Here is a 23,429-nt window from a genome sequence, read left to right as displayed (position 1 = left end):
AAATATTCTGCTTTTGGGTTTGCCTGGCTATAATACTGGACTACACTGTATAGAAGTGCACAGTGCGGTACGGTGTAATGGAAATGTCTTCGTGTAAGCTTGGCAGTGGCAACTAGTTTCTTTATGGTTTATCAGCTATAACACGGACTCATGATCCATAACTTAGACTCAATAATAAAGTCCAATTACGGCTGTTGTAAACACCATGCAAACAAAAAGTACTCCAGTTAAAAAACTGTCTTAATGAAAACATTTATTTTAAAAGGTAGAATTGTACAGGTTGCCACATAGCAGACAACACTGCAGGCTGTGTACAGTTATTTATACAGGGCTGTGTATAACTGCAGCAGCTGTAACACTCCTATAAACAGCTACTCTGACGGGTTAATCTTCAAAGTTATTTAGACAGCTTCAGAAGTTATTTCTCAGTAAAGCACTGATGCATAACGCGTTTCTTTGCAGAACTAAGTAAAACACAAGAATGGCAGCAATTTCATAGCAGGATCATAGTTAACGGATCCTCATAAACACTGAAAAGGTGGAATCTTCATCCCCATTGCAGAATCATAAGATAAGATCACTTTATTGGCCTAATGCAATTTCTCATATTAGGAATTTGTCTTTTCGCATACCCCAGCTTGCTCTCCCTGAGACACACAGACAGGGAGAGAAGCTTGGGGTCAGAGCGCAGGGTCAGCCATTTATACAGCGCCCCTGGAGCAGCTGGGGTGAAGGGCCTTGCTCAGGGGCCCAACAGAGTAGGATTCCTCTACCGGCTGCGGGATACGAACCGGCAACCTTCCAGCCACAGGCGCAGATCCTGAGCCACAGAGCCACCTCTCCGCCCTTCTCGGTGCAAAGAATCGTCCCTTCTGAGTAAATCAAATGTTTCTTTTTCCAGTACAGGCCAGAGTGCACACTGGACAAACCCCAGGAAGTGAACAGTGTGAGCTAGACACTGAATTCCGTTTACCTGTTCTTCCTGCAGGGCTCACATCCACCCAGTGGCCTCTGGCTATTTTCTCTGTCCATAGTAAACTTTCCCCCTCTCCGTCCAGTTCTCTCTGCAGACAGGCCTTCAGTAAAATACTGGTGGGGTGTCCACACTGGACAGAGGGAAGGGGTTGAATGTCAACACGGACACATCCCAAAACACTGCAAGTAAACACACGGCCTAGTGAATGGGCTGTCCCTGCTGCAATCTGTTCTGTAAAATACCTTACCAAAAACACTGCAGGTACTGCGCAATTAAAATAAGTTGCTCTAATTGGGTATAAATACAAATGGGCCATTGCATCATCCATAATCTAAGCATCATGTCACGGGATTACCCAATGCTCACATGCAATTTAAACTGCTAAATTTAAACTTCATAATTCCCACTGCGTGGGCAAGTAGTTGATGTTGAGGTGTGTCAAAGGTTTTTTTAACCTTGGTTTATGTTTGGCCACCCTGCTTTTAGTCACTCCCCATGGAAGGAAAAATACAGGTTCTACTAGCCAAGTGAATGTTTCGCTTGGAATGGGAGACAATATTCCCATGGCACAGCAGTCACTTGTGAAGCTTTCACTAGTTGTCCAATCTAGATGCATCTTTACAGCTTGTTTGGCACGGCTCAAAACCTTTGGTTGTTCAAGTGTGTTTCTTTATAAAGGGTAACTGCAGTCACAATTTCTCAGACCGGTTATTAAATCTCAGGGAACAAAACAAATTCATTAACGTTATAGAAAAAAATGATACATTTTGAATTAAGCACAAAAATGTCTCAAAATCAAGAGCAATATTTCTGTTGGATGACTATTCACAAGCCTGCTAGTTTACAATGTAAACCAGATGCATATGTCACTGGAAGCCACAAGTCCCGTTGCCTCGTTCTGAATTGCACAATATGACACCACACATTTCTGGAAATTAGGTCTATTCTGTGATGTAAATTGGAGGTTTTATGAGTTACTGCACAGGTTTTACTTTTATTGCAGTTTGAAATGCACTCATCAAAAGCTGATTCTTTCTAACCCCGAAATATGAAAAAAGCACTGCAGTTCCCCTTTAAATTAAAAATGTACATAAACCCTTTACTTAATTGAATTAATAAACCAGTTTGTTTGGGGATAGCATGGTGCGCTAATACTTCACAACCTTAAGGTCCCACATTTTGACCGGGGCGCTTTCTGGGTGGAGCTTGTATGTTCTTATCACATCTGCATTGGTCTTTTCCAGGTGTTCAGGTTTTCCTCCTGCCTGCCAAGGACACGCTGGCTAGATCAATTGGTGCCTCTGATTTGTCCATGTACAGTATGTGTCCCGTGACACACTAGCGCCCCCTCCAGGGTGCTGCAAGGTGCTTTCATCCACTGGTAACAGGGATGAGAGATCCCAGCAACCCCTTGCTCAGAGAGAAATGGCTGAAACATCGCGGTTTTCTGCCAGCCTCTCAAAACACGTCGCTTTACGTTATAAATTCAGAAACCTGAGATGAATCCAAACTCGCACAGAGGAGCACTAGATGGAGGGCTCTGGTTTGTCAGTGCTGTTAAAAGGCAAAGTTAAAATTCAAGTCATTGTGTCGTCAATAAATCCCTGTAGCAAAAGATATTCACTGCCCTTTATGTAATTACAGTCTTTTTTAAAACCATTCTTAACCATCCTTATTTATAGCCATGATTATTGCACACTGTGTTAATGGACACGATATATAAAGGATCTTTGTTCTTTTGGAAGGAATATGGGCTCATTCAACAACTGGTGAAAAACCTGTAAACTTACACCAGCATATCAGCTGCTGAGGCAGGGAAAACAGCCAGCGGCTGGGATGTCCAGGGAAAGGCAGCCTGGGCCTTGTTTTGTAATAAACAAAATCGGACCCTTTCTGATTAGGACATAGGATTATCCAAAGATAAATTTAGAGGGGTGTCACATGAAGATCCACCCATCATCCGGGTGGGGTCGGAGCCTATCCCGGCTACCAGCGGGCACAGGGACGCCAGTCCACCGCAGGGCAGATGGAAACACACCCACACCCCAGGGTCAATTTTCCCAGAAGCCAGTTAACCTACCAGCACGCCTTTGGGCTGTTGGGAGGAAATCAGAGCATCAGGAGGAAACCCCATGTGAACACGGGCAGAACATGCAAACTCCACACAGACAGCAGCCAAGGTTTGTAATTGAACCCAGGGCCCCAGCGCCGAGATGCAGCAGTGCTGACCACTGTGCCGCCCACATGAAAAGATGTAACCATTGTCAATGCTGATCGCTAGTCACGCACCATGTTATACTGCACAAGTAGCACTATGTGAAGACGGTGCTTCATAGTCACAGGTACAGCTCATTTACAAGGCACGCATTTTCTTCTAAAAATACATTCTGCCATTCTATTGTCTAAAGAATGACGCAATGCAGGCAAAGTATTACAAATAAAACAGTTAACACCAAACAGATGAAACCGTGCTGCAACTGTGTGGGACTTTTAACTTCAATGCAAAACACACAGCACTGAATACAAGAACTAACTGCTTCCAGTTACCCACACAGCGCCAGTTCTTTCTTCGGGAGGGGAAGGAGTTTCAGACACACTTCATCCATCCTCACAGAACAACAACAATCCCATTTGAGAGCTGTGGTGAGGCATCCCAGCTCCTCTTTGCAGGATGCATTTTTAGCTAAGCGAAAGAGTGACTGACAACTACCCAAGACAGTTAAATACATAAATAAACTTCATTATAATACATATTACATAGATATAAAAATAAGTTATAAAAAAGGGAAAGTAATCTTCCTTGTGGTTAGCGCTCTGACTCTATAGGTGCCACATGCAGGCTGGCAGGTTTCCGTTTCTGTCCAAACTGTAGCCAAGCTGAGTCTCTTGGCAAGTGGGATACCGAGGACGAGGACACGGGCCAGCAGAATGAAACGGAAGCATAGACCATCCATGGTCTCCACCCAACGGTAGCCAATACCCGCAAGTTCCCAGTATTTCTGCTTCATTACATGTCCGGATCGGCCGCCGCCGATGTCCTGCTACTCCAGCGGTTGGGTACGCAACATCAGGGCGTGCTCAATGGCGGGACCGTCCGCGGTATTCCGGGGAGACATGCAAAACGACACGGATCACTTTTGAGTATTCCGGATTTGCAAAGCCCAGCTGTGCACGCTCGTCAAGGGGGAAAACGAGCCGCGGAGACTCGCTCCCCGTCTTGTTTCCAGGGTTTTGTCATAAAACCGGCAAAGAGTTCCGTTCTCGGTGGGAGTCGAGGCTCATAAAACGAGATCTGGTGTTCCGACGACGACTGGGCCAAGTGCTTGATTTTTTTTTGGGTCAGTCATTTTGGGTTGTTTGGTTCGGAACGCTCCCTGGTCGGAAACAGAAACCTGCTGTGTAGTTAGCTTGTGATTTTCAAGACTGGGTGCAAAAAAAGAAACACGGTAGGCCACGCACTACACCGACCGAGGCTCTGAGTTCAGAAGAAGGAGAAAGCCTGTTTGGATTAGGAAGGCGGGAGGTTTCTCTCGCGTGACAAGTGAAACTCTAACAACACGATGGCCCAACCCGATCCAGGGCTGGAGGAGGTTTTTGGACCATCGTCACTCAGTCTGACTCGGGGGCCACAGGTCTGCCACACCCAGGATATGGTCATCAGCGGGACAGCAGAAGCCCCAGGCGCCTATGCGGTAAGCTATAAGCCGTGTGGCATCAAGAGCTCACAGCTGCACTTAGACTGGCGTAACTCTCCTCTGTCCTGCAGGCAATCAGTCATGTTCAGCCCAATCAGAACACCGACAAGCGCTTTTTTGGGGAATCTCCGCACGGATGGGGAATGAGGGCTGGCACGATGAGAGCGTTTTTTGGGGTAGGGAAGCCGGGGAGAGGTGGCGGGGCTCAGTGAGCGTGGTTTAGGTTCTGGTTGTGGTTCTGGTCCTGGAGGGCCAGGCTGCGCAGGTGGTGCCGGTGCAGCTGGATGGCGTTGGTCTCCGCCGGGTCCAGCGCGGGCTCGAAGGCGCTGGGCGCCTGGGGCATGAACTGGCGGAATATGCTGACGCTGCCGTGCCAGAAGGTGGGCTGGGGCAGCCGGCCGGCGGGGCTCCACCCGCGCGCCGCGGGGTCGTAGGCCTCCACCACGTCCGACAGCTCGAAGGTGTTGTCGTAGCCCCCCGAGACGAAGAGGCGCCCACCCAGCGCGGCCACGCTGCCACCCACATGGACCTAGGGGGCAAAGCACAGCCGTCAGCTACTGCAGGGGCCGGGGTGGGAAAAGAGAGACCCCACTGTGGGGCAGATCGTCCAAGAGGCCAGTGCAGCACTAGGGGCCGAGTCAGAAATCTGAACTGCACACGGGGCAATGAGCAGGCATTACTGATCACCCAGCACTGGCCTTGCCACGCAGCTTCCAGTGGCTTGATCTGTCACGGAGACGGCCTCACTCAGTCTCTTGGTGGTGCAAAAATGAAGAAACATTTTAAATCTGACTGCAAGGGATCCTGAGAACTGTGAGCACTTCTGTCACTGTGTGACCCCTCGTGTGCCTGCTGGACAGTATCACTGTATTACAGAGAGGAAAGGGGCTTCATGTTGGTACAGCACGTGCCCCGGAGGTCCTGGGTGATTTTTTTAACATCCCCCACCATCAGAATGACAACATTCCGACAGAAATACGGGGGCTGGCAGAAGCAACAAAATATATTTAATATCAAAATCATAGACATTTCAGTTTAAAACATTCACGGACTGAGCACTATCATCCACATTTCATTACATTCAAGGCTCTTTTGCTCCTGTCTAAAAGCAGTTTTCAGCATCTAAAGATGCTCTGGCTACGTCACCCTGTTAGTGAAGAACTGCTTACCCAGCAATTTACAACAACCAAATGAGCTGTAACTTATACATTTTTCTAGGAACTTGCTCCTAAGATAAAGCAAAGAGCTGCTCTCCGAGTAACCCAAGCCACTAAAGTTTAAGGAAAATCTTAGTAAATTAATTGTTAGAGCTCCGATTTTATTGAGACTTAAGCTTGCCTTGAATCAGAGGCAGTGTGCTGGAGAGCTGTAGTCATCTATCACAGTAAAGACAAGGGGTGGGCATCAAACCTCCACTTCTAATTGCTCCTTTCAGAACTATTTCAGAAACTTAAACTTTTTGAAGATTAAGATTTGCACCTCTCCTTTGAAACTGCACTCAAAGACCTCATTCCAGTATTTCATTTTTTAAAAAATTAAAAGTCTTATTGAGCCTGCTTTGTTTTTATCTCCTGCAGTTTCACAGAAACATGCTCAATCGACCTTTCACAGCGAACATCTCTTTCTCAAGGACAGAGCAACAGTCAGAACATGAAGCAGAAACACAAATGAACTGGGTGAACTTCTTAAAAGGAGATGCCTGTGTGGAACAAGATCCGTGTCTATCATAGCTGTTAAAAAGCGGAATTCTGATTTTTAAACATTTTCCTTTCAAAACTCAGTAGCCTGCAGCTTTTATAGGTTCATTCTTGGGAACCGCAGTCATAACGACAAATTAAAGTCTCTTCATTTCAAGCATGGCTTCTAAAACCGCTCTCTGGGCCTGATGGGTACCTGTGTCATCGGAGGGATCTTGTCCCACTCGTTCTTCTGGGGGTTATAGACATCAACGTCCGCCGAGTCGTCCCTGGAACGCAACAACGAGACTGAGACCTCGTGGCACATCAACACGCCTCTCTCCACCACTCACACACTGCACGGCTCCCGGACCACACCCCCGCAGGGGTGAGAACCCCCAAAAGCAATATCGGCAGTATCACACAGGAGTGAAAACAGCACAGGAACACAAGCGGCTAGAACACAACGGGTTTTTTTTAATATCGTTTAAGCAGTTGTGTTGAACAGAGCAATAACAGGTTTATCTGCATCTCATGAAGTCAAGCGGGCCAATCTGAAGGCATTAAGACTCCCGGTCGCTCACACCGTTCAGGAGCTCAATACTCCTGGGCTCCAGTGCAGAAACAGCTCGAGGAAATACAAGCGCATTTTCAAGTAGAAGAATGTTTTTTTCTGTGAGCACAGGGGGTATGTGCACCTCTGGGTATGCAGGTGTCCACTGAGGTGAAAATGGAAGGGTCTTGGGATGCAGAGAGAAGATCAGCTTCTGTAAGGCAGCTGCTGGAAGTATTGTGAAGGACACCAGTCATCCTGGTTCCTCACTGTTCTCCCCCCTTCCCTCTGGTGAGCGTTAAGGGAGCATAAAGGCACGAACGCCCAGACTCAGACAGCTTCTTCCCTCAAGCTGTCAGATTACTGAACTGTACCCCCACCACTGGCTCACACTGATGGGGTTTTTTTTCTCTAAGATGTATGTTATTTAACTTGTTGTTGTTGCTGCTCTGTGTTTGTTGTCCTTGTATAGGAGCATACATGCAAATAAGCCTTTAAGCGCACACGACAAACTAAAACCGAACCGAAACTTTTGCAGAGCCGGAGACCCCGTTGTTACCTGACGAAGTAGATCAGGCCGTTGAGGGTGACGGTCTTGGGAGCGAAGGACCAGGGAGGCAGCTGACCGCAGTTGACCAGGGCCCAGCGGTCACTCTGGGGGTCGTAGCTCTGGATGGCCATGGTGTCCTGGCCGGCCAGCGAGCCGATGGCGTAGAGGCGCCCCCTGCAGGCGGTGGTGGAGCAGTTGTCCATGGGGTGCAGCATGGGCTGGAGAGGCTCCCAGCAGTCCAGCACGTGGTCGTAGCGCTCGGTGCTGTCGGACGCCACCACGTGCAGCTGGCCCTTCAGCACGCAGGAGCTGTGGTACTCCCGCGCCTTCAGCATGGGCGACACCTCCGTCCACTCGTTCACGCTGGAGTTGTAGCGCCACACGCCGTCGTAGAGCCGCGAGCCGTCCGAGCCTCCTGCAGGGGCACAGACCAGGGGCTCCGGTCAGCACGCGCGAACTCCCTCCTGCTCCACCCCCCCTGTCACCGATCGCTTCCCGAGCCCGAGCCCAGGCGAGGTGCTTGGAAAATGGGGAACGGCCGGGGGAGGTCAGGGCGAGAGGGGCAAACACGAAAGCGAAGGCAGGGTCAGCGGCCAGATGCAGGCGAGCCGACCGGTCAGAGGTTACCGCTGTGAGGGGCCAAGCTGAAGAACGAACAAGAACAGCCCTACAGGTCCGAACCACCTGAAAACGTCCCTTTGGGGAGGCCAATCATCACTGTGCAGGCAGAACCCCTTCACACCGAGAGAAATTCGCTTCTGAAGCCGATGGAAACATTTTGGGCCAGGATTTTCTCCCGTCTCCCATCTCCCTTCCGACTGGCAATTCATGTACACAGGATTTCCATCCCTCTTCCTGCTCACTATACACATTCATGGGCTTTTTAGAGCTACATGGCATTTTCTAAAAAGGTTGGCTTTTGACTTCATGTCTTTAAAGTTCCCTTCAGTGGCAAAAAATATACCACTCAGAAATTTCAATAACTGGTAATAGCAAGCACATCAGCCTGGCTCTTAAACCAAGGGAAAGGGAATTATAAACATTCAGAAAAGAACAGCTAAAGCTTTTGATGGAAATCTATAGGTTCCTGAAATGCTACTTCATTCTCTACGTTCATTCTGCAGACGTCTGCTGTGCACTGCTGCTCGGGAGCTGCGACGGTATCTACTACTGGAGGATCAGTGTGTTGTTTTGGGAATTTGCCACATGGCATCCATTTTTAGGGATGTGCAAAGAGGACTCTTCGGTAACAGGCCCTATTTCTGTGCTCAGAGCCCTCCTTTCTCTGAATCACACTAGCAGGACTGCTGCGCGGGCAGCACAACACTTTTGGGAAGTGCGAGTCCAGTAACTTCTTTGGCAGAACACTGTGTCCCCCCTTCCATCTCTCTCTCACTCACACAGCAGGACAGGAGCAGCGGTATTTATAAACCTGCTGCCTGCCCCTTCGTAACACAGAGGCCTGGGAAATATCACAGCTTCCACATCAATCCAGTGGAACACAAACAAAGCGAGTCTGCAGTACGCTCCCTGACGAGCTCACTCTGCACAGGCAAAAACAGCCCCATTTTGTGGAAACGCACCGCCAATACAGAACACATCCCTCCAATCGAAAATCCATCACATCGGCGCATTATTATTTGGAGCTTCTAAAGGCTCACATTTCTCATCAGCACAATTCCATTCCTTCGTTTTCTTGAATATTATTAAGTCACGTGAAAAGGTATCGATCACCACGCGATCGATAAAAGGTCAGCCGCCCAAAGGTTAATAATTTACCGTGAGCGATGACCTGATGTGAACGGGGAGATAATCGATTTGTTGGGGGCAGCACAGCGCATTGTGTGAACTGGTGGACCCATGGCTGCCTGGCTGTGGGTTCGAGTCCCAGCCGCGGGCTCTGCTGTCCTGCCTTGAGTGAGTCACTGTACCCCAGCTGTGTAAGTGGGGAGCAGCACCGCTGGGGGGTAACTCTGCGATGGACTGCGGGGGGGATCATGTGCTCCAACACTACAGAAACCAGGCCGGGAACAGCAGAAAGGCTGAAGGTTACGTTCCTCCAATTTGTTCAGCCTGGACTTCACCCTGACTAGATCCTTCGCGGCCAGCGCACAAACAGAGCAAGGACCCTCCCGCAAGGAGCCCCGCCCCCTCGAGTCGCGCGGCCGCCGGTCCGAAGCCGACCCGGACCGCCGGCCCGGCTCCACCTACCTGTGACGTACATGTCGTTGCCGAGCGCCGAGATGCTGTAGCCGCCCCCCAGGTGGTCCGGGAACTCGGCCAGGTAGCGCCACTGGCCGGTCTGGGGGTTGTAGCAGTCCACGGTGACCAGCTCGTCGCAGTCCTGGTCGCAGCCGCCCACCACCACCAGGATCTCGGCCAGGCCGGTGGAGGGGCGCGGCCGCATGCGGTGGCAGGGCCGGTCGTGGCGGTCGTACGCGCAGGACTGGAAGGCCCGGGCCTCGCTGACCAGCCGCAGGCAGGCCGGGGACAGGTAGACCAGGGGGTCGCTCTCCACGTGGGCCAGCAGGTAGAAGCGGCGCACGAAGGGCAGGCGCACCTGCTGCAGCAGCTCGGGCCAGCGGTGCAGGCGCCGCTGGGGCTCGGCCTTGACCCAGCGGGCGGCGATCTGGTAGGCCGTCTCCTCCTTGTCCACGCACAGCCCGTCGTCCGACACCAGCTCCAGCAGCCGCTTCCAGGGCAGCCGGGCGAAGTCCTTGCCGCCGGCCAGCTCGGCCACGTTCCTGAGCGCGAAGCGGCGGGCGCTCTCGGCCAGCCCCCGGCAGGCGTAGGCCTCGGCGAAGTCCTGGATCTCCAGGCAGTTGGAGACGTCCAGTCGCTGCTCCAGGAAGGCGCAGCAGGCCTCCTTGACCGAGGGGAACTGGAAGAGGTCGGCCGTCTTGAGCAGCAGGTCCACGTTGTCCTGGCTGACCGTCACGCGGCCCGTGTAGCAGAAGTCCAGCAGCAGGCCCAGCAGCTCGGCCGACACCTCGTGCAGCTCCACGCAGTCCATGGCGCTCTCCCGCAGCGTGCCGGCGAACATGGCCTTGAAGTAGTTGCTGGCCGCCGCCAGCACCGCGCGGTGGCAGGGGAACTCCCGGCCCTCGGCGCGCAGCGTGACGTCGAAGAACTTGCGCTCGGCCCGCAGCTCGTGGATGCCCCGCAGCAGGTTGAGGGCGTGGGCGGTGTCGAAGAAGGGCAGCGTGGAGGGCTGCGTCTGGACTGCAGGCTTCTCCATGGGGAGGCCGGGGGGGTGGGGGGGTGGGGGGGGGTTGGGGTCTCTCTCTGAATCTGTGCTGCTCCGGATCTGCTCCCTGGGCTCTCAGAGCACCGCGCGCAGCTGGGGGGTAAAACGCGGGCCAGTCAGCGTTTCCGCCCCTCCCGATCGCCCCGAAGTCTGAAACAAACGACTCCGTCCACTCCGCAAGCACAGCGTTCCGCTGAAATAAGAGGCGTCCCCACAACAAGCAGGCTTCTGTAAAAAAAAAAAGGAAAGACGAGGTCGTTAAGTGAAGATCCAGGGTCGTAGTCGGACACTACAGCAGGAGGGGGAAAATCTGCCTTCTAGGGATCAGCGAGCACTGTAACAGATGATCGCTGGATACGTTACAGGAAACTCTGAAGGCTCCGTTCACAACAAGCAATCGGTCACGTCTGACGGGACTCTCAACAGACCGCCGTCTTGAGAAACAACACAGAGGATTAGTTCACATGCACGTTTTCGATACCAACTTAAGCAGCTCCTCCCCCCCAGTTTTTCGGCAATTCTCTCGATTTCCCCCATATCCCTCGTGTTTTAATACCAGCCTCCGTACTTATCATATAATCCGACCCCCGTATGAGAGACCGAGAACAGAGCCTGCACACGGTGAGCACAGTCTTCTCGCTTGAGGCAATAACACACTCCCCCTAGAAAAACATACCGCGGCCAGAAATGTTATCTCGCGCGGGAACCTCGGTTTTTCAGGCTGATCCTTCGGCGGTAATGTCAAGGGTAGTTACCTGCGAGACCTCGAGTGGACTTCTGTACAGGACCACAGGAAAAATAAACTCTCGGCAGGGAGAAGCAGGACGAGACAGTAAGAGTGACCAGTTCCAGGGCTCTTCTTTGAAGAAAGACAGCTGAGCTGTCCGGCAGGTCTATAAATACCCTCGGAGACAGTGACCATTCCTCGCGGAGGTGGGGCTGGGCTCTTCTTACTCGCCTGACTGGAGCAGACAGGAAGATGTCGTCACCTGCAGCCCCCCTCCCGGTCTCGGTGAATCAGTCCTCCTGAGTAACAGCTCGTGTATCTTAACCCCTGGAGACTTGGAGTCGCCGTGCTCTTACCAGAAGGGCATGATTGTCTCAGACCAGAAAACCCCAACAACTCTAGCACACAACTCTCTGAAGCTCACCAGGCTGCACTTGATCCAAACTAAAAAGCAAATTAAGCGAGCTAGCATAATTAAAATGACCTAATCATGCTAGCACGTAAATAACAGTAAGGTAATTGCACACTCTCTCAGCGTTTCAGATGAACCACCCTATTAACTCGTGCTACACTACAACCCAGTATCTACAGTATTCTATATCCTGGTAAACTCCAACCCACGTTATACAATCAGGCCCGAACTTAAAATCTTTTAAAAAATGTCTAGAATCAACCCTGATCGAGTCACGTGGTTCTGTACTACTAAACTGCAGGTTTATGACGCGTCATCCATTATTCCGCAGCACGCTAACTGCTAAAATTGGAAAGCAGTTCAATCAGAAAGGATCTCGGCGCGTTGAACGGGGAACAAAAGCCACAGTGTCAGCAGGGAGGAAGGTTCTGGAGGAGCTGCCTCTGTGACCTGCCCCGGCCTCACATTTCAGCCTATAAATATCCACGGCTCTGGGCAGAATCCCCGGCCCAATCACAGAGACCTCTGCCCTTCTCCACGTTCCCCAGCGCAACGCTGCTCTCCGCGGGTTCGGTTGGCAGGCTGACCTTTCCGGGGATAAGGACCAAGTGCCGAAAGGACTCTAATCCAGTGCAGAGCTACTGTAGCACAGAGCGAAGGACTGCTTGGTGCAGAAGCAAAACGCACAGCGCCTTGGCCTCCTAAGGCTCGTCAATGAACCCTCAATACACGCTGGCAGCGCGGGCTCCCCCACACTCCCAGTCCCGCGGTTCGGGTACCAGCTTCCTGGCTCAGCATCCGCGGCAGACTCTGCGTGAGGTGCAAGGCTCCCATCTTTCCAGGCTGGGGGGAGGCCTTTCCCCAAAGGGACTCCCCCCCATTCCAACATAAAAATCGAACGGAAAGCTGTAGCAAATACAAAGACGTCCCCCATGACAACACAAATCCTAACACGTTATCAGCAAATCCACAGATTAAGTATCGTGGGATCTGGTACACTATGAAGACGCATCATTCGCGACTGAAGAGGAGGTGAAAAGTTTCCCTTGGTTTTGGGGACCCCCTGGATAGACCCCACAACCTCCAAGGATTTCCCAGAAAAAAACAAAACAAAGGAAGACCTGTATCAGAATCAAGACAGTCCGTTCACAAAACGCCCAACTCCAGCAACTCATCTGCTACCTGAGCGATATGTAATGATAAAGGAAATGATTTTGTATTCAACGTTACCAGAAAACGTGCACATTGACAAACCTCTAATCTATTTTTATTGGCATTAAAGAGCACCTGATAGACAATGGAGCACACTACAGAAGAATTAGGTCTATATAGGAAGTCTGCATAGTCTGAAGGCTTGGTAAAGAAAGAATTCATTTCAAGACAGGAGGCTATGGATGTAAGCCTCCATTCAAAGCCCTTTAAAACCCACGCGCCCACAAAAAGCATCTAAACATAACAAGCTAACAAAACTCTACGGAAGGCTGCTGCAGCGAGAGAATGCGAGCCTGATTACAGTGATTGAATTGAAGCGATTTGAACGGGAAGCATCAAGGATCCTACAGCAGTCACAAAATTAAAAATCTCAAAAGTGCAGTGAGCCAAGAATCCCCTTCACAGAACTATACTCCAGCTAAGAAAAATAAAACAACCTCTTCTTCGTTTTATACTGCGCATCAGGCAAATTCATTTCTGGGCGGAATGTGAACAACAGAACTACGTCAAGGAAAACTGCCGAAGATGAAGGAAAACGGAGTCTTAACTACTGAAAAACAATTACAAAGGTTTACCAAGAAAATGTGCACATGCCACACACGGACAGATACATCTGGCAAACGTTTTAAATATTTTTGAAATCGTAATTAGAAAATCAATGCCTCCGGTTTGTAGCAGGTGTGAACAGAATGAATGCAGACGCACATCCAAAAGCCCCCTGTTGCACTGTGAAACAAACCATCTCCAACTGCACAGCAGCTAGCAGAGAGCAGAGCACAGCCTCCTTCAGATCCTACCCGGTCAGGAAAGCACAGCTCCTACGAACTCCAGGAGGCCTGGCACGTGGCTGTGACCGAGCTGATATTTTAAAACCAGGAAAGAGGAAGGCACATTTCAGCTGCAGTTTAGGAAGTCGTTTCTGGTTTGACAAAGAGAGCTTGTGGACCGCCTTCTGAGGCCGTCTAAGGGCTAGTATCTTCTGGCACCTGCTCCAACACGACTGCGTGGTTAAACAATTCACTGAATTATTATTTTTTAGGTACAGACATATACAGGAATCGTCAGGAGACCTTTCACAGATCCTTCGAGACATACACCCATCTATTTTCTAACCAGCTCATCTCATTCAGGGTTGCCAGGGTTGCCCATTCAGGGTACAAGGCAGGGCACACCCTGGATGAGATGCCAGTCCATCAGTGTTGGAAGGTACAGCCACACGGAAAAACTCCCCGGAGCCCATTCAAAAGCAGTTGCGCAATTAGACTGACTATGTGGCAGAGCTCAGGTGAAAGGAAAACAAGAGGACACCGGGCCCCGCAGGAGAGGAGGCTGAGACTCTGAGTCTAAGGCTAAATAATAAAGCTGATCCCTCCCACCGATCTGGCTCCGACAGTCTCGCTGGCTGCCAGCCCAGAAACACACTCCGCAGATCCCGACAGCAAAGTCCTCAAACAACCTGGGCAGCGATGACGTCCCAGCACAAGAGGAGACCTGCGCGGCGTCCGCACAGAGACCGAACACTGTGCACAAGCCCCGAGGAGCAGGACAGCGCCACCTGACTGTCAGCCACCCCCTACAGATGTTCCCATCCGCAGGGGTCACAGAGCGCAACGATCCGATCTGAACGGTTGTCTGGGAGACCATTTCCTCTTGACACCCGGCGCCAGAATGCGCCATCTCAACACCTGTGCAGCGGTGATCCCGGAGTCCTCCCGGACAATCAGGCCGGGATCAGGACTCTGGAACACGTCAGACTGCGAGGCATGGAACTAGCAACTCTGGCGAAACAAGATGCACTTAACTGCGGTGACCTCCTACAGCGCCTGATTAAAAAAAAAAATATCTGTGTAATTTGCACATGACATCTATTGAGCAATTCTAAGTTACAGGCTTAGTTTACAGGGACACCAAAATTGGCAGGGGACAGAAAGAAAGCGATCCAGCCCTTGCAGTGGGATGGAGGCCTACGGCGGCTGGTATGGCATTTGTTTACTGGGCGAGCAGCACGGAGACAGCAGTGTCTCCATGTGATGACCACGGCTGCCAGCCCACAGAGTGCATTCTTAGCGTGCACTTCCCCAAGCGGTGCCAGGGAGAGTTTGGCTCCACATTCCACTGCCCTGGAGGTGCTCGCTCACCAGGCTCTCCTTTACCCAAGGGGCTGCGGACTGAGTGATGTATCGGCTTCATCTACACGTGATCCTTCAAGAATCAGCTGGATGAGATCCTCCAGTCAGGACAGGAGGCACTTCTCAACCTTAAGGGTGGTGGGAGTGTAGAACAAGCTGCCCAGCTGTGTGGTTGGAGCCTACATCCTGTGATCCGTCAAGAAACAGTTGGATGAGATCCTTGACTCAAGACAGGAAGCACTTCTTTACCCTAAGGGTGGTGGGAGCGTGGAACAAGCAGCCCAGCTGTGAGGTTGAAGCCTACATCCTGTGATCTGTCAAGAAACAGCTGGATGAGATCCTTGACTCAAGACAGGAAGCACTTCTTTACCCTAAGGGTGGTGGGAGCGTGGAACAAGCAGCCCAGCTGTGAGGTTGAAGCCTACATCCTGTGATCTGTCAAGAAACAGCTGGATGAGATCCTTGACTCAAGACAGGAAGCACTTCTTTACCCTAAGGGTGGTGGGAGCGTGGAACAAGCTGCCCAGCTGTGAGGTTGAAGCCTACATCCTGTGATCTGTCAAGAAACAGTTGGATGAGATCCTTGACTCAAGACAGGAAGCACTTCTTTACCCTAAGGGTGGTGGGAGCGTGGAACAAGCAGCCCAGCTGCGAGGTTGAAGCCTACATCCTGTGATCTGTCAAGAAACAGCTGGATGAGATCCTTGACTCAAGACAGGAAGCATTTCTTTACCCTAAGGGTGGTGGGAGCGTGGAACAAGCAGCCCAGCTGCGAGGCTGGAGCCTACATCCTGTGATCTGTCAGACAGAGATTCTCAAAACAGTTTTGGGGTTCATGGGAGTGGGGTCACCAGGTCTGCTTCTCAGGGGTCTTTTCAGAAGCAGCTAGAAAGGATCCTTGGACCGGTGGGCTAATGGCAACAGTTATGCTCGTTCCTTTTCCTTTGTAGCTCAAGCTCCAGATCAGTGTTTGAAGCAGGCATTATCTGGGACTGTCTAGGAGTTTTCAGTTTAATAGCCTAATTGCAACTTATTTCTTAAACATATCACCGATAACAGATTATGTACACCTTACGATACTCAGAACGCTCACTGCAATTAGGGAGCTGCAGTACTGTCAAGTAAGACTTTTTAAATGTTATTTAGATGAAGGTCATATGTGGCTGGAGGGGAGACAATGAAAGCCCAAACTGGCCGTTACACCGCCCCACAGCCACCATTATCACACCTCGAACCTCCACTCTTCGGCAGTTCCCCCTCTCACAGCTACAACCACAAAGTCAGACCCTCTCCTCCACCTCTTAAAGGGACAGCACACTTACAAGCCATTTTTTTTTCTGCAGAAAGAAAGAAAGCCAACACCACATTCAGGTCCATATTAGTTATGTCCTAACTCAGTCATAGGACAAGATTTCCAAGGCCAGACTGTAGAGCAACAAAAATAACACCTCGCATCTCGAGCATTCAACAAGGATTAGTCACGTCTTAGGAAACCAACCATACAATAATGAAAAATACAAATATCTGAATAAATTGATGACCTGAAAATGTTTTGCTATTACGCTCAGAATTCAACTTGCTTTACTTGAGTGTCCTGAATAATGTAAAAGCCAATCAGATCAGAATAGCCCTTCCCTATACCAAAGCCTAAAGTCAGTGAGGTCTGTCCATCAGGGGTGCAACGCTTTGAAAAACAGGTTGCCAGCAGGACATTTGTGGTGTTTTGATAAAATGGGAAGACAGAGCTGGACTTAGTTCTGTCCCATCAGAGAAATTTAACAGCACCTTTGTTGTACAAAGACTTTAGTGGGTCTGCTGGCTGGTCCTGGAGATGTAACTATGCTGAGTAACACGGTTCACATGTGGAGGGCTGGCACCATGATTACCCACCCATACATGTTGTATGAACGTACACATGCTCTGCAGTTCAGTTTGAGTCAAAAGCGTATGACATACTGTATACGGTCAGCATCACAGCGTCTAAATCTTGGAAACACAATCATTTTAGGACAGCCTATCAATCAGAGACACTGCCCTTGGGAAGTCCAGAGCCAAAATGCTCAGAAAAAAACGCCCTTTGGCAACAGGACGCTTATTTCTGTAGAGGTTTGTGGAGATATGTGGAGACTGGCACATGGCAGAAAAACACCGGGAGATGGGATGCCAGTCTATTCCAAGGCACACGCACACAGGTAAGAGTCACCCATTGATTCAACCAGCACGTCCTTGCAAGTTGAGAGCAACTGGGTAACCAGGTGAACACAAGGCCAACATGCAGACTCCACACAGAAGGTGCTACAGTGTGGAGTTTAACCCAGGACCCAGAAGCTGTGAGGCACCAGCATTAAACACTACGCCGTCACATTAATACTCCTACAGGTTGTCTAGATGCATTAATCAATACTTTTAAAGATTAATACAGTTTGGAAACAAACAACATTACAAATAACACCAGGCTTGAACTAAATAAAACAATCTCTCAAGGTCTTCGCCTTAAATACAGGCCCTACACTAAAGGATGCAGGATTAAAGGATGAACTGCTATAAGTGAAACGACAATAAACTGGTCTTATGCTTTAATATTCTATTTTTAATATATTATAATATATATTTTTAATATACCAAAGACAACTAAAGCAAATCCACCTTATTCTTATATGGATCAATAAGGCATGTGTCTCAAATATATTGAGGCCCAGCATGGAATGTTTTAATGCCTAAAATATGATGTATAACTTAAACTGAGCTCTTTTATTACAAGTAATACAATGCAGATTTGGAATAAAGCTATCCTGCTATTGTTTAATAAAATTAAAAGGAAAAAAACACATCGTGAACAAGCCATAAAGAATGCCCATCTGGAATCCAGCCTGCAAACAAATACCATTAAATTAAAAACAGGCCGACTACATGTGACATCCACTACCACTGTAAACAGCACAGCACCAGCAAAAAGAAAGTGCCCCCTGCTGGCAGTACTTTGTAAAAACATCTTTTAACAGTTTACAAATAATTCCGTTACTCTTAACCAGATTACAACGCCAGTTTAAGCACTGCTGCTAGATCTGACATACTAGAATGCATTTTAATTTGACTGAAAAGGGAAAACTGGATCAAAAGGCACAAAATTAGATTAAAAAATACTCAAATGCTCACAAAGAAAAACTCAGGCCTTAAGTATATAAACCTATTTTCTTTAATATAATCTAAGTTTATGTGATACTAAAAAGGCTCAAATCAAGAAAACCCAGTTTAACCCCAGTTTAGAATACAATAATTATAAATAAAATCTACTATGAACCACTGAACTGCAGGTCCGATGTGCTGTAAAAGCACATTCGGAGCATAAATGTTATTTATAACAGGGTGTTACTGTTTCTGGGGATCCTACAGTACCCTCAAACCCATCTTCCAGCACCCCTATTCCCCACCACCCTGGTCAGTCAACTTGTATTGTACAACTGGTCACCCTTGTTCTGTCTGAAGGCGATTCTTACTGTAGGCCTCCCACGCGAGGCCACGCCCCTCCTGCCTGCCCCACTGTATCCCAGGATACCCTGACGCAGGGCAAGAGGCCTGCAGGCTGGGGCCCAGCCTTCTCCTGCTGCCGATCTCAAACACAGGCCGCCCCAGAAGACCACACGGCACCAGCACAGTCAAGCACAGTCCACTTGCCCCTGGACACACACAGGCACCTGGGGCACCGAGCCAGCAGTGAGAAAGATCTCATACATTAGGGAGCTTCAGAAATCGGCATGTAGTGGCTTTCGGGTAGGAATTGCTGAAGCCATACAATATTTTCACAATGAGAAAGATCTAAAAAATACACATTTGACTGTCCTGCACACTCATTCTAGACGCTTGCTGGGGTGACATTCTTGAAGTTCGATCCAAAACTGTACAGTTCCACGTGTCCAGAGTAGCAAGAAACACGATCTCACCTGCCCAGCTCTGCAAGACGAGGCTGGGTCTAATAACATGGATACAGGGCACATCTGGATAATTCACTTGTGAACCACAGCTGCAACCAAACAACTCCACTGACTGACTGTGCCAACAGAACCCCTGGCCACCTAACTCACCCTGGCACCAGTGTTTAAAATGATAGCGCTCTCACTCAAGTATACCATAAAAGGCACCAGCTCAGGGAGCTGCTCATGGCTTTGCATTCCTTCTGAGGGGTATCTTTGGCACAGAGTGCGAGTAGATAAGAGAACAGTGGAGCCCTGTTAGAAATCCTGAGCTGAGACCGCAGCACGGCGAATCAGAGACGGCAGCCGGCCGCACAGCAATTTAATCCACCTCCAGGTTTACAAAAAATGCGTGCACTTGTAAGAAAGCAGGAAGGGAATTTTCTCTTCTTTTAAGTTCTCCGTCTGCCTATGCAGGATATCTCAAAATAAAGTAACAAGCACGAAAGCTCCATCATATGTGCAGAGGAATATATACCCATAAGACATGAAAGGACAACAAAACTGCTAGAGCAATGGAATCGGACTTGTGCTCCTACACGACCCAACCCGCCCATCCTGACCCTATAGGGCAATGACCTGACCCCGCACCTAACTAGGCAGCCCTGATGTAAACTGTTGTTGGAGTCGCTGTCCCATTAGGGACTCCCATTAGGGACTCCCATTAGGGACTCCCATTAGGGACTCCCATTAGGGACTCCCATTAGGGACTCCCATTAGGGACTCCCATTAGGGACTCCCAGGAACAAACCCTGGAAAGATACCTTCCCCTAACTGGAGTCGAGATCTCTAGTCCAGTGGCCGTGGGAAAGTCCTATGTCAGCCGGCTGCGACCAGGATTCATCAAGGGGCACAGCAGTCGCAGGGAAGCAGTAAACCACGGGTTTGGGAAGGTACGAGTAGAAATATCATTAGAATTGCCGTTGCACAGTGTTGGAGTGTGTTTTGCCTAGGCTTAGCCTGCCTGTATCCCCGTTTGCAGCCGTCTTGCAGGACATGCGATCCTAACGTCTGGAAAAGGACAGCGATTACCACGTACAGACTAGAAAGAGCTGCAGCTATCTCCCCCCTTCCAGCTGGCACTATAAACCCTCATCTGCTGAGGGGGTCATTCCTACTGCCCTCGGACGGACCACTGACAAACATCCAGGCATTCAAGAAACGCCTGGATATTCAGGTGTCTTTCCGTACTCAGAAAAGGGTATTCGGGCATCTTGCACTCAAACTTGAAACGTTTTTTTTTTTGCAATGTGTCAGGAAAAATGCATAAGGCCCTGCACTGCTCTCACTGTACAAACAGTGAGGACGGGGGTAAAAAGATATAAAACAAGACAAAACCCATCACACATACAGTAGCTACCCCCCCAGAGCAGTTTGCCTTCATCTTTCTCCCCCAGGCACGTCTGATTCCAAACAAGTTTTTGCCCGGGCAAAAACTTTCAAAAACTGGGGGACTCAAAACTCTTCCAAATGAAAACCCCGTTCCCCCTTCTTGTCCTGTTATAACTTAAATATTTAACCTTTAAAAAGAATAATCTTCCATGTTCAGACTTTTCCACCCTTCTGGCCCCTGAATGCCAACTTTGCACATCAGGTGGCAGATCTGCGGCTGCCGTCTGGCTCACTGGACCCGAAATAAAGACTCATTAGCCCTAATTATACGGGACTGAAACTTACTACAGAAACCCCAAATGCTGCTATTGTAAATAGACGGCACTCTCTACCGTGCTAAAAGATCTTTCAAAAACTTTCCGAGTGATTTCTCAGTTCAAATAAGGTAGGACTGTCTATCCGGGGGCGAAGGCGATGTCTGTTTTAGGTACAAAGAATGAAGAGAACGATGATCGTTACCAAGCTGCGTTAATTGTGTCAATCCGTTAAGATAATTAATTAAGACCAAAACACAGGTCCCTTTGTTTCTTTTGACAGTGTAGTTATATAAGCCGAGCACTTAGCGCGCTTCAAATATAAAACAAACACTTAAACGCAGGATCTACATCAATACGGCCAGAATCCTATAAAGAGACACAGGAAAGTAAAACTGTGATCGCAAACGATCCATTAACATGAACAAACGACGAACGAGAACAAGAAACGGTCTGCTTGCACGGCAGACCTGCAATTACTGTACACCACGCAGGCTGACTCCGTCCGGGACCGTCTCACTAAAAACAACAATAACAACAACAACACATTTTCCTTCTCTTACCCACAACAAGAGCGTCCCGGGTGCAGCACCGACAGCGCACACGTAACCGAGGGCAAAATGTCCGTGTTTTCTGCTCCGAGCCCCCTCTCTCCGCTAGGCCCGCTAACGTCTGTCCGGGCACCTCTCCTGCGCCCCGAGTCCCGAGGTATGCGGCCATGCCCGTTCAGGGGCCGGACTCCCCATTGGACGCGCCGGCTGGGCTCCGAGTGACGAGCGGCGCTACATGTTGCCAAATCCGTGAACAACTACAGAGACTCCCCCTGGCCTTCCAGAGCGCTAACGGTCTCGGTGTGCTATTTATGGACCATGACGGGCTTTTTTTGAAACCGTATTCCTTTTTTTCCCCCCTCCTTTCCATAGGATGTGCCTTTTTTAAGCGACTGGGTTTAATCTCTCTCTCTCTCTCCCGCATTCCCTCACCCTCAAAAAAAAAAAACTTGGCTCGTTTCCGACAGCCGTCTGGGAGAATTGTTCCTGAAGCCAAGAGTGTCGGATACACAGCTCGACTTCATGAGCTCATTTCACACCACTGCCAGTCTATTCCGAAATAAAAGGGTGGCGTAGAGGTAGGCAGACTGTTGTACCGCCACGCCGGTATTCTGGCGAGCTTCTCTGCTTCAGGGCTGATTTATGCTACAGGGAAGTGGGGCGGGTGTGAGTGGGGGGCCTGTTCTACGCCGAGTGTCAGGCTAATAAACCCCCTTTTTACATGCATTAACCGACAAACCCACAGGGGAACGACTGCCGAGGGCGATAACGGCGAAGCACAACCTGCCCTGGCCCCAGAGAGCCCTCTCGCATTGGGAGCGTTATCTCCGCCGAACACAGGCGCGCTGCCTCTACCCCTCCAGACAGCAGGAAACAGCGGCTGGCCTGGAGGATAACCCCTCCCCTCTCCCAAATACCGGGGGGCCACACTATACCCGCACACTGCTGTCAGATCACGCAGCGTGCTGGCATCTGCGCCCCGAGGTGCCCCTGCGAGCGGAAGGGGAGTTGGGGTTCAAGGAACGGCTTCAGGGGTATCGGGGCGACTCGTGATTTTTTTTTAACACACCGGTGGAGTGGTTTATGCACTGAAGGTGATTTTACCGAAGTGAACGCAACTACCCTGGAAGCCGTGCACTCAAGCACGCCTTAACGTTGTTCTGTCTGCTCTTTCTTGTTCGTTCTGCAAATGCTGTAAACCCGATCGCTCTAGGTGTCTTTTCTGGGGGGGGGAGTTGGATGGAAATGTAGGAAAGACACCCGGGTTGTGCTCTGACCACGCATGTGAGAATCAGGCCCTGTTCCGCCCAGGGAAGTCTGCGCTTCCAGCGGCTGAAGTCCCTGATTGGGCTTCTCAGAGCGGTGGGTTTTTATCACATGTCATTTAGAAAGCAAAATCACACTGCATTGGAAAAAAAAAGTATACTGTGCTAGGTGAAAAAAAAAAGATGATCGCTTTTTAGGAAGGCGAAGTATTCCGAGGTACATTAACAGATCGGCATCAGTTTTCACATTACAATAATATCGCTCTTCTCGCGACCAACAAAAGCAATATTTTCACGTCGAAAACCGAAGAAGCTTCATACTTACAATAACGAAAAACAAAGAGAAACATGATTTAAAGCGCCCATCATAAAAAAAACAGATTCCCCCACCTTTCTCAGACTTTCGGCACACCGACAGACACAGGTAGGTTCTGCACTTCGATCGTGTTCGTGGACGAGCAGGGAAAACTCCTACATCTGAATAACTATGAGAGCTTTCTAGGTTTACAAAAAAAAAAACACAATACAAAAGACGCTACATAAATGCGTTGAGAAAATAGTTAATTCTCGCGCAATCCATACACCCCGGAACCGCGAGCGTGGAAGGATAAATCCGTAGAGCACATAAGACTGTAGGAATTCAGAAAGGGGATTATTGCGCGCACATATGATCGGTTAGTTATTGATTTTATCACCTGAATGAAATATCATTGACATGTGTAACTTTAAAAATAGAACCTTACTTATTTTCCTTAATTATTTACGCCCTACGATTTCCACGCGGGTTCGGTTTTTACAGTTAGAAAAATCGGTTTCCCC

General features: G+C 49.5%; 1 protein-coding gene across 4 annotated transcripts in view; it reads right to left on the bottom strand.

The window, feature by feature from the left end:
* Nucleotides 1-236: 236 nt before the first annotated feature.
* klhl21 (kelch-like family member 21) overlaps nucleotides 237-23,429 on the bottom strand; it is a 37,318-nt gene continuing 14,125 nt past the window's right edge. The window contains exons 1-5 of one of the 4 annotated variants that reach the window (XM_088617270.1): nucleotides 23,001-23,225; nucleotides 9,662-10,925; nucleotides 7,460-7,865; nucleotides 6,565-6,637; nucleotides 237-5,200 (exon numbers count right to left, since the gene is read on the bottom strand). In XM_088617270.1, coding sequence (XP_088473396.1) covers nucleotides 4,877-5,200; nucleotides 6,565-6,637; nucleotides 7,460-7,865; nucleotides 9,662-10,688 — 1,830 coding nt within the window. In that variant the 5' untranslated portion in view covers nucleotides 10,689-10,925; nucleotides 23,001-23,225 and the 3' untranslated portion in view covers nucleotides 237-4,876. Of the gene's footprint in view, nucleotides 5,201-6,564; nucleotides 6,638-7,459; nucleotides 7,866-9,661; nucleotides 10,926-11,452; nucleotides 11,660-21,357; nucleotides 21,959-23,000; nucleotides 23,226-23,429 lie in introns of those variants that run through there. The other 3 variants (XM_088617269.1, XR_015929627.1, XM_088617271.1) reach the window with 3 other exon arrangements.

Source organism: Lepisosteus platostomus, chromosome 23 (genome assembly GCF_059453375.1).
Source record: "Lepisosteus platostomus isolate fLepPlt1 chromosome 23, fLepPlt1.hap1, whole genome shotgun sequence".
NCBI lineage: Eukaryota > Metazoa > Chordata > Actinopteri > Semionotiformes > Lepisosteidae > Lepisosteus > Lepisosteus platostomus.
Note: the sequence above shows the minus strand (reverse complement) of the source record. Positions and strands in the feature narration are given on the sequence as shown.